General features: G+C 44.7%; 1 protein-coding gene and 2 long non-coding RNA genes across 3 annotated transcripts; 1 reads left to right on the top strand and 2 right to left on the bottom strand.

The window, feature by feature from the left end:
• Positions 1-1,901: 1,901 nt before the first annotated feature.
• Positions 1,902-4,257, bottom strand: LOC310672633. The gene is made up of 2 exons (XR_014508687.1): positions 4,056-4,257; positions 1,902-3,230 (listed from the first exon to the last, which is right to left on the bottom strand). It is a non-coding gene; the product is annotated as an uncharacterized lncRNA (long non-coding RNA).
• A 30-nt stretch (positions 4,258-4,287) lies between these two features.
• ARMC7 (armadillo repeat containing 7) lies at positions 4,288-11,246 on the top strand. Its single transcript, XM_083430119.1, has 4 exons — positions 4,288-4,416; positions 6,255-6,349; positions 6,661-6,804; positions 9,883-11,246. Exons 2-4 carry the CDS (start codon positions 6,259-6,261, stop codon positions 10,218-10,220), a joined length of 573 nt encoding a protein of 190 aa, XP_083286245.1. The 5' UTR covers positions 4,288-4,416; positions 6,255-6,258; the 3' UTR covers positions 10,221-11,246.
• Positions 8,004-9,872, bottom strand: LOC310672649. The gene is made up of 2 exons (XR_014508708.1): positions 8,790-9,872; positions 8,004-8,528 (listed from the first exon to the last, which is right to left on the bottom strand). It is a non-coding gene; the product is annotated as an uncharacterized lncRNA (long non-coding RNA).
• Positions 11,247-11,556: the final 310 nt, after the last annotated feature.

Raw genomic sequence — 11,556 nt, 5'->3', positions numbered from 1 at the left:
TTCTTTCATGCTTACTATTCCCCTCCCCACCCCCCAAAAAAGCATTATAGGCAGACTATTTTCTAGAGAAGACGTGTTTCTCAAATAGCATAGAACCGAGACAGAAAAATATCAATTGTTAAACTACCTAGGGATTATGTCAGTGTAGATGATACTGTGCTAATGGATCAATGGGTTGCCTCTGTAAGGCAGCTGCCTGTGTTTCTAAATTAAAGTTCCATTACTTCTTAAGAAATAGTAAAAGTTTCACTGATGTTAAAATAAAAAGGAACCTTATGTGTCACCCCTGTGCAGAAAAGGTGGGGTTGCTCTGAAACACACCCATAGGAGGACTTTCTTCCTCGTCTACAACTAGTTGCCCAAGAAACCGGAATTCACAAACACCTATTCCTCACCCAACTTGCTCTGAGAGCAGTACAAAAGACTACTCCCTCCTACTGCCTCTTCTAAGAAGCTCTCCAAAATATGCCCATTTCCTGTTCCACCCCACCACGCTACCAATTAGTAGGTCACAAGTAGGCACCTACTCAACAGGAACCTACTCCTGGCTAAGTGCTTTGTTGTTGTTGTTGTTGTTTAGTCGTTTAGTCGTGTCCGACTCTTTGTGACCCCATGGACCAGAGCACGCCAGGCACTCCTGTCTTCCACTGCCTCCCGCAGTTTGGTCAGACTCATGCTGGTAGCTTCAAAGACACTATCCAACCATCTCGTCCTCTGTCGTCCCCTTCTCCTTGTGCCCTCCATCTTTCCCAACATCAGGGTCTTTTCCAGGGAGTCTTCTCTTCTCATGAGGTGGCCAAAGTATTGGAGCCTCAGCTTCACGATCTGTCCTTCCAGTGAGCACTCAGGGCTGATTTCCCTAAGAATGGATACGTTTGATCTTCTTGCAGTCCATGGGATTCTCAAGAGTCTCCTCCAGCACCATAATTCAAAAGCATCAATTCTTCGGCAATCAGCCTTCTTTATGGTCCAGCATTCACTTCCATACATCACTACTGGGAAAACCATAGCTTTTACTATATGGACCTTTGTTGGCAAGATCCTTCATGGATCACTGTCTTGCCGTGGCGAAGGGGCTTGAAGAACTCAGAGAAGCTATGAACTATGCCGAGCAGGGCTAAGTGCTTAGGCAGGCCTTTCTCAGCCTTGGGTCTCCAAGTGTTCTTGAACTGCAACTTCACTGCTAGATAGCTCAGTAGGTAGAGCATGAAACCCAGCCAGAGGGGCGGGGTAGAAATAATAAATTATTATATTATTATATCTTTTAATCTCAGGGTCGTGGGTTTGAGTCCCACATGGGGCAAAATATTCCGGATCTGCAAGAGGCTGGACTATAGACACTGGTGGTACCTTCAGTTCTACAATTCCATCATCCCTGAACACTGGTCATGCTGTCTAGGAATGATAGTTGTGGTCAAATATTTGGGGACTCAAGGTTAAGAAAGGCTGGCTTAGATTCTAGTGACCATAGCCTCTTGCTCAGGTGTGGGGAACTTTTGGCCCTTCAGATGTTGCTGATCCTTGGCCATGCTTGCTTGAGCTGACAAGGAGTTGTAGTTCAGCAACACCTAGAAAGTCAAAGGTTACCCACTCCTGCTCATTGCTTCTTTGTTCACCTTCCAGAAAAGAGATGGCTGTTCACACTCTTCATAACTGGACCACTGTTCCCTCTCTGGTTCACGTGACTTAATTCCTTACCTCATCCTTCACACTTTCCCGCAGGAAGGATCCTATTCCTGGGTCTTGTGGCTTAAGATCCCATTCCTGGGTCTTGTGGCTTAAGAAATACGCCCCCCCCCAACCACATACTATTTTTGCAGCTCCAAGATCAATTTCTCAAACTGATTCTGTGTCACTGTAAACCATCTCCCCTAAATATAATATACATGCAGTGCCTAGAGTGGAGGGGAAGATTGTGAACTTTATTTTAATACTTTTGATAATGGCAGAACATTTCATTATTATACAGATTCCCCGAAAAACTTATTATCATATCCCCCACTGCCTCTTGAGTACTTCAAATCTTAAATTTTGTCAGCCTACAAGCAAACAGGTGAGATTCTTAGATAATTAAAAGGAACATCAAGGGTGACATTCTTCGGACTGGGCTGACTGGCTCAAATTCTCTTCCTTGTTCCACACAAGCAAATCAACCAAGGTAAGGGACTGTTGCTCCGTTAACTTGTACTGGGAAGACAGTGGCTGCAATCATTACAGGTGCTTGCAGGGAGACACAATTGTTCCTACAATTTATTGTCCAAGCTTTTGAAATGGAAATTTGAGGACAGCAGTTCTCAAATCCCACCCACCTTGCAGGGCACTAAGAAATTACTGGCTGTCTCAGTGGACTGCTTAGGCTGCAAATTTATACCCAGTTACCTAGAAGTAAGCTACCTTGAAGTCAGTAGAACCGAGTATAGCTATATGTAGAATTGATTCAAAACTTCACACTAAACAATTACAAAGAATTTGGGTACTATATTTGCATCAGCGCATCATTTTAGTTCACAATCACTTTTACAGCTATGATCCAACTGCAGGAATTCATTCATGTTTCAAAATAAACAATTGTGCTTCATTCAGTGATTAAGCAGACACACGCCAGAAATAGACATTCATTTGTCTGAACAGTGGCCTAGGAATTTCTGCATAGGAAGCAAGAATATTGTTCATCTCTGAAATATTGTCTGAAAGCAGGGATATATTTCACGACTGGACAGGGGTCCTTTATCTTTACCCTTTTACATGATTACCAGCAAAACCAAAAACCACACAACTCATATATGAAATGTTTAGGGCAGCCAAGACTCACCAAAACATGGCAAACTTTTGGAGTCGTGGCAAGACTACTTGTGTTAAATCATATGCTAAAAGTTGCGTAAAAAATCAATGCAAGAACCAATACGTAATCTTAGGTTCCCTCAGACTCAAATCCTTATTCTTATGGACATTACATGCTCTCTCCCAAGATATGACTTGCTCAAACCCCACTGAGTAGTCCAAGCCCAAACACGCCTGTAAGAACCAATGGCATGGGAGCATAGTCATCTAGTCCATTTAGTCAGGCCTCTGTCTTTCCTCAGCAGTAAAAGGCCAGCTACGGGGCTGTTTTCTTCTGCGCCAGCTCAGCCAGTTGCTGCTGACGCCTCTGCAGCACCTCCAGGCGTTTCTTTTCATAGTACTCATACTCCCGGGCACGGATCTCCTCTACCTCAGGGAAAAAACGATGTCTGCAGTAAAGAGGCAAAAAGAGAGTTAATCAAGACATGCAGCCCAACTCCAGACCTTTGCTTATCAGGCGTCCCTCAACAAAGCTCTAGCCTGCCACCCACCGTGCATGTGAGTACACACAACCCATTCCTTGTCTGGTTGGGGAGGTTCTAAAACATAGGACGAGTTCTACCTAGCAAAGGACCACACACCGAAAAGTTCTTGGAAAAGAGAGTAATAAAACTTCCTACGGCCACTAGACTGATTGACAGTTAATAAAGAGCTATGAATCTGCGTGGGGTGGGAGCCTTAGGAAAAACTCCAGACAGTCTTATGCACGTTTACCCAGCAGAAAGCCCCACAGAACAACGGGGCTTACTCCTCAGGAGGGCTGCAATGGGTTTGCAAGCCTGTTTCTGCAAAAACACAACGACTTGCAAGACTCGAGAGACCAAACAGATTGCATGTGGCACAAACCTTCCTAACCGAAGGAAAACCCAACCCAGCAAAAGTTTGTATCGCAGCAGATCCGCTAGCTTTTAAAGGCGCCACAGCTACTTTGGGGGGGTCGGGTCTCCTTTGTGAAGTCCACAAAAATGGGATCTTGCAAGAGGACTGCCCCGGACTTTTTCACGGTGCAATCCTCTGTGTGCTTATGATGCAAAAGTTCGGCGGGGATCACTCCCAAGAAAGTGAGCCGAGGGCCAAAGCCTTAAGCTGAAAGGTCAGGGAGCTGGAGAAGCTTGCTGGACTATGCACTTTGTTTCCGACCTCAACACCAACCCCTGCCAGGCTCCTTGAGCTCCTCCTCCCTTTGGACTCCTGCCCAGGCCCTCTCACGGCACCTGTACACGAAGGCGGTCGCCAAGGCACAGAAGATGCCCCCAAACAACAAGGGCTTGGACAGACGTTTCTTCGCGGAGAAGCCCGCCATGGCTGGAAGGGGCTCGGCGGCGGAGCGGTAGAGCGAACCCTCCCACCTCTAAAGGGTACTTGTTCCCCGCTAGGGTGCTGCCCTTAGTGTAACTCTTCTGCCCGTTCTTCAACGCAACATCCGGTTTCCTGCGCGTTCCTGGAGTTTTTTTTCCGTGCGTGCCGGCGTGTCTCGTCCGGAAGTTCCGTGCGAGGTTTTGCTGTGCCTCCAACCGGCTGGGCGATAAAGCGAGGCCGGTGCGGGCAAAGGAAGGAGCCATCCAAGGGCAGCAGGTAACGAAGTGGGCGGGGAAACGAATGGAAATACCCAGGGTTAGATTCCTATGGCAATATCCTATCCTAGACCTCGGTTTACCTGTAAGCCGCCTGGAGTCCCTATCAGGGGGAAAGACGGAGTACAGTATAAGAAAATACAGTGGTACCTCGGGTTACAGACGCTTCAGGTTACAGACTCCACTAACCCAGAAATAGTACCTCGGGTTAAGAACTTTGCTTCAGGATGAGAACAGAAATTGTGCTCCGGCGGTGCGGCGGCAGCGGGAGGCCCCATTAGCTAAAGTGGTACCTCAGGTTAAGAACAGTTTCAGGTTAAAGACAGACCTCTGGAACGAATTAAGTACTGAACCCGAGGTACCACTGTATAGACGACTACTACCACCACTACTAGTAGCAACAATAATAATATGTTAGCCTATGTCTTTTTCAGCCATGTTCTGGTCAGGGCAGCCTTCCAGGGATCAGAAAGTCTTCCAGAATAAATATGGGAAACCTGATCCATCATATGACATATTTTCCCATGGTGGGACACCCCAAAGGAGAGGGGAGTGGCAGTTGTTTCATGGGACCATTAGATCATACACACGGGGGACGCTGTGGTCTAAGCCACTGAGCCACTTAGACTTGCCAATTAGAAGGTTGGTGGTTCGAATCCCTGCAACGGGATGAGCTCCCATTGCTCTGTCCCAGCTCCTGTCAACCTAGCAGTTCAAAAGCACACCAGTGCAAGTAGATGAATAGGTACCGCTGTGGCAGAAAGGTAAACTACATTTCCGTGCGCTCTGGCTTCCATCACTGTGTCCCATTGTGCCAGAAGTGGTTTAGTCATGCTGGCTACGACCTGGGAAGCTGTATGTAGACAAACACCAACTCCCTTGGCCTGAAAGTGAGATGAGCGCCGCAATCCCATAGTCGCTTTGGACTGGACTTAACCATCCAGGGGTTCTTTACCTTTTACCTTAGATCATACACGGGTAAATACTGGAGAAGTGTTTTAAGGACACATTTACACAAGTCGCAAAGTGTTGCCCTGGTGGAGTGGTAGGTTATAGTCACACAGGCTCATTTATTTTACTGGGAGCTTTTCCACAGTTATGTGGAGGAACTGGAGAGTAGGAATACTAGTTGGTGGGGCATCGATTGAATTTTTGTACGCCCTGTGTCTTCTAGTTCCTTGTTTAGTTAATATTTAAAAGAGGAAGTAGTGGGTGTTTTTTTAAAGGCTATTGGAGAAATTGGCAATATTTTTTGCTGTAATTCTGAGTACACAAAGGTGAGGAGTCTAGTCATGATTAGAAAATGTTTTATGTCAAATGGTTCCCTGCCTCACTGAGAACCTAAGAGTTGTCCTGAACAAGCACATATCAACCATATCCGTGTTTTAAAATACTAGGGGATATGAACAGAGAGTTTGTCATACGGCAGTGTAGGAAGCTTGGAGGGAGAATGTTATATGCAAAGATCTAACCTGGAAAGTTTAGCTTCATGGTTTGTTTTCAGGTCAAAAGTAGATTTGATTCTACAGACATGTGGAAGTACTTTTTTGAGGCAGTGGGATTTTCCACATTTGGGAGATGGAAAATGCTTTTTCCTGAACGAAAAGCAAAATGCGTTTAGGAAGCCTGCCCCATTTGAAGAATAAAGCTGTAGTTTATTCACTGCTCGTATAAAATTATTAGCTTGAAATTATACGTAGTCTAAAGAGGCTAAACATTAAAGACAAGGAAATTGGGATTGAAAATGGAGAAGAAATATTTCACAGAACCTTTCAGTACTCCTGTAATAGTACGTCCTTCAGAATATTATTTCAAATGAAACTCTGCCTTTTCTTCTAGCACCATGTCCCAAAACCACAAGGACCTACTAGGTCTGGGTCGCCTTGAATACCTACAGGCCCTAGTCACTGAATTCCAGGTGACTGAGAGCTCCGGTGAGTATAATTTATTGGCCACTATCTGCTTCTTTTCTATGTGTATGCCTTGCCCATCTTAGTTGCTTCTTTCGTCCTCTCAAGGGTTGTTGCTTTGGTAACGCAGTTTTTATTCATTTTCATCTTTAAACTGTTTAACATGGTTGCATTGTATATATTTTTGTTTGCATTAGAGCATATGACATGCAATATTACATAAAAATCAAACAACCACAAAAACTCAAATAAACGTTTCGGAATATATTAACAAAGTTGTGTCAAATTTTATATAACAAAAATATTACCTCAAGAGTTGTTTTATATTATTTCAGAAGCCAAGGAGCAGGTGTTGGCCAATCTAGCTAATTTTGCTTATGATCCCAAGAACTATGAATATCTCCGGCAGCTGAAAGTATTGGACCTGTTCCTAGATATGCTCAATGAGGACAATGAAACCCTTGTGGAATTTGCACTTGGTAAGGCTTGGGTTTAAGCTTGATGCTTACTATGAATTAAAGCAATTTTTAAAAGCTTCTCTCAACCTCCACACTTGAAATTATACTCCCACATCACTTTAGGGATAGTCACGTTAGTCAGTCTTGGTACATGGCAGTGGTTTTTTTACCTTTACCTTTATGGCAGTGGTTATGATTGTAAGCTGGGAAGGCCTCGTGGTTCAGCCATTAAATCTCTAACTGTTCAATCCTGTATACATCTGCTCAGACCTATGTCCCACTGTTCAGTGGGGCTTCCTTCTGGGTAAGCAAGCATTGGATTGCAGCCTGTGGCCTCAAGTAAACTTCTCTCTTTCTCTCTCATCAGCCTCAAACCCCCATTTAATGTTGACCTCTCTTACAATGTGTGTGAAAGCAGGATTACTAAGAAAATGTGTGTGAAACATTTTAGTGTTCAATGCACTATATCAGGGGTCAGCAACCTGCGGCTCCGGAGCTGCATGTGGCTCTTTTACACCTTTGCCGCGGCTCCAGGGTGGATACTAGCGAGGGGAGGAGGCGCATTGTGCGCCCCAACACTCCCCACTGTGGCGGGCGCTGTACTGGCTGTGACGTGGCATGGGGGCGGTGCGTGCGTTAGTCACGCACCGTCCCAACGTCACCTTCCCGCCCGCCCGCCCGCTACATTGTAAGGGGCATGTACGCTGGTCACTGTTTTGAAGGGGAGTGAAGAACACACACACAAAAAAAGGTAACTTGTTAATTTAACGTTTATTTCTATGAGGAGGAGTAATTCTGAGGGGTCAAACAAAGAAATAATAAAAAAAATGACAAAAAAGTTATTTTTATAATGACGAGTTTTGCGGCTCCCAGTTTTTTTTCCTTCGGAAATGGGTCCAAGTGGCTATTTTTGTCTTAAAGGCTGCAGACCCCTGCACTATATAAATATTGAATTTCATCATTATTAAGATCTGTATCCTTTGTGGGGGCAAGATAAATCTTCACAATTAGAAGAAATTTAGTCATAGCAGCCAGCTAACATTGTAAACTTAGGAAAAGAGCAGTTACTGTGCCATTCCAGTTGTTTTTGGTCTCCCAGCTCCCCCAGCCAGCATGCTCAATGGTCAGGGAACATGGGCGTTGCTGTCCAGCAACATCTGGAGCGACATAGGTTCTGCATAGCCATACAACGGTATCACTTGTTAAGAAAACACCATAGGTTAAATATATCGGCCCACACAGTGTGGAAATAATTGTTTACTTTTATTATCATCATGCTAATAATTCAGCATTCAAAATATTTCAGCAAATGATTCCATTTTATTTCTCGAAGCCATGAGCAGAACAGTTGGCCCCCATGAATCCCAGGACCTGCTAACATGCAGGATATCCCACTTCTTGTAAAAGGCTACTTAGCCTGACATGCGGAGTTGAAGGAGCAGGTGAGACACTGCCGAGCCAATAAGAGCAGGAAGCAGACAAGTTTTGAAAACAAAGGAGCATTCTCTTATGCAGAGGCTGCAGCATTTACAGGAGCGCACAGTGCCTTCTAGTGTTGTGTGTGGGGAGTTAGTATGAATGCTTTGGTTGGGGAAAAAACAGGAAGGCTTTTTCAGAATGAAAACAAGGTAGATAATTGCAATCAGAGGGAGTTGTTATGGGGAGAAAGAAAGAAAACAAAAAACTCTGTAAGTTGAACAAGAACCCAGTGGTGTTCTTTTATTTCAGATACCGTATTTTTTGCTCTATAAGACGCACCAGACCACAAGACGCACCTAATTTTTGGAGGAGGAAAACAAGAAAAAAAATATTCTGAATCTCATAAGCCAGAACGGCAAGAGGGATCGCTGCGCAGTGAAAGCAGCGATCCCTCTTGCTGTTCTGGCTTCTGTGATAGCTGCACAGCCTGCATTCGCTCCATAAGACACACACACATTTCCCCTTACTTTCTAGGAGGGAAAAAGTGAGTCTTATAGAGCAAAAGATACGGTAGCTTAGTGTGTAACCCCGCTGGGTTCTTGTTCCACTTGTTTTCTTTCTTTTCCCTCTCATAAAAAAACTGTGTGTTAAGCTAATGAGGAACCTGTGGCAGAGTGTGAAAATAGTTAAACATACACTAGTATTGCCACCAGTCAACTTTGCAAGACATAAATTACATTGTTCCCAGCCCATAATGCCCTGTGCCTCTTGCTAGTTCTTCCCTTCAGCAACTTGTCCTTTGCCAACAGATTCCAAATTCTTCTTAATCACATTTTGTAAGTTGCAGACCCCCCCTTTCCCCCCAATGTGTGCAATGTTTACAATTCTCATGACAGAATCTGAATAGATAATAGAAGTTTTAACCTGTGTCTGCCTGGCTATAACTCCCACTGAGATCTCCCCTCCCGCTAGTAACCAGTTGCCGTCGTTGTGGATGTTGGGGAAAGAGGAAGGGAAAGTCAGGACAGTGCAGAGGCAAGCATGCAAGCTACATAGGGAAAGACTTAGATCATGGTTTCCCAAACTTGGGTCTCCAGCTGTTTTTCGGACTACAGTTCCCATCATCCCTGACCACTGGTTGTGCTAGCTAGGGATGATGGGAGTTGTAGTCCGAAAACAGCTGGAGACCCAAATTTGGGAAACCCTGACTTAATAATAAAATTAATTTATATCCTGCCCATCTGATTGGGTTTCCCCAGCCACTCTTGGTGGCTTACAACATATATAAAAACACACCAAACATTAAAAAACAAAATATGCTGACAAGCAACAAACAAACCAATAAATCAATAGAAACCAATAACAACAATAATAAACAGTTTACAGTTATACCCAAATTAAAATTACCACCAACCTCAACTAAACATTTAACCAACACCAACCCAACAAAAAACTGAGGAACTAAAATTAGAACAGTTAAAAAAAATTTAGCCAGTTGCCCCAGCCCCCCAAGAGTTGTTCCAGCAATGTCCCTCTGGCCTCCCAGAAGCCTCTTTTAGCTGTTCAGGGTGAGTCTGGGTGACTTAGATGAACCTGGTTGCCTCCATACCTCTGCCAACGGTAAATGTGAAGATGAGAAGGCTGGCCCTGTCTTTACTATCTCATTCTCTCGTACTTTAGGTGGCCTTTGTAACCTCTGCCTGGACAAAATCAACAAAGACTATATCTTGGAGGCAGATGGTGTCGCAGCCGTTGTTGGTTCCCTCTCCAGCACCAATGAAGAGACTGTGATGTCCGCAGTCACTACTTTAATGTACTTGACCACCCCCCAGTCTCGCCAACAGATCACAGCTCTTCCCGTGGTGGAATGCATGCTGCGCTTCTCCCTCTCGGCCAACCGGAGGCTACGAAACTTGGCCACCATCTTCCTTGAAGATTACTGCACCCCTCATCAGGTAGAGGCGGCCAAGGCCCTGACTGAACACACCGCCCTAGGGATCCCCCTGCCAAAGGACTGACGGGGCACAGAGGGCAGACGGAAAGCTTTTCATGGAAGAAGCAGCAGCCCTTGTGTTGGAAAAAGCCAGCCCTCGGGTGAGGAAAATCATCCCCGGAATCTCACTTTAAAAAGAGACTCTTCAGGAACTGTTAAGCACCCCGAGGCACGCATCTGATGCTGTCATTTTTAGGGGCTACTGAAATATTTGGGCACATTACACCATGCTTTGGTGGGAGGCTGGATTACACCGAGGTGTCCTGCTGCCTAGCTCTCCTGGGTAAGCCAGCCTTCCATCTGCTGGGTGGGCTTCTCACTGGCAGAAGACAGCAGGAAGTCCCAAAACAGGGCATTGCAAGGGCAAGGAGGGGCAAAGTTGAGCCAGCCCAGGATCTGCTGGATCCTAAGCTGGTCTTAGTACCAAGATGCAGTGCATTCAGGGTGAATCTGGGCCCAGTTCCTACACTGACCTGGAGATGGTGCCGCGATCTGGCCCAGTTCAAGCCTGACTATTCTCCCCTACTGCCACCACTTTGCAGCCAAAGTGAGCTGCGATGCTACTGATGCAGTAGGGGGTCTACTGCTTGGCCAAGCTCTGCCAGCAGGGTTGGGAGTTTAGATTGCCCCTTAAGCTTGTCTTTCATTCTACTGGAATGAAAGTCAGTCCTTCTATTGGAATGAGCGTGGAATTCCTTGTCAATAGAAGTTCAGCAGGAATCAGGAGATGTGTCACGATTATGCTTAGTTGTCTTGTTACATTTGGTTATACATCTAAAAAAATCCCAATGCATTTTTACTTTCTTCCTCTTTTTTATTCTTTACACTTCCTTTCTTTTTTAAGGAAGCTTGGCAGAGTTCCATTACTGCTTTCTTTCAATTGACTTTGCAAACTCTGCATTGTTCAGACATGCTTTTAGAGTGTGAAATTTTTTAACCAACCAGATTTGATTGATGGCTTTACTGTTGTGGTGATATTTTGTACAGCCTTGTTATACTTTCTGTGAAAGCGTGGTTTATAAATATTTGAATAAAGAACAGATAGATAAAATATTGTTATCTGGAGATTTGGAGATTTGGAGATCTGGAGATGCTACAGGACCCTAGTATAGTATAGTATAGTATAGTATAGTATAGTATAGTATAGTATAGTATAGTATAGTATAGTAAAAGCTATGGTTTTCCCAGTAGTGATGTATGAAAGTGAGAGCTGGACCATAAAGAAGGCTGATCGCAGAAGAATTGATGCTTTTGAATTATGGTGCTGGAGGAGACTCTTGGGAGTCCCATGGACTGCAAGAAGAACAAACGTATCATTCTTAAGGAAATCAGCCCTGAGTGCTCACTGGAAGGACAGATCA

This window comes from Podarcis tiliguerta (genome assembly GCF_965153285.1).
Source record: "Podarcis tiliguerta genome assembly, chromosome: 2".
In the NCBI taxonomy this organism is placed as follows: domain Eukaryota; kingdom Metazoa; phylum Chordata; class Lepidosauria; order Squamata; family Lacertidae; genus Podarcis; species Podarcis tiliguerta.
This window is presented reverse-complemented; position numbering and strand designations above follow the sequence as displayed.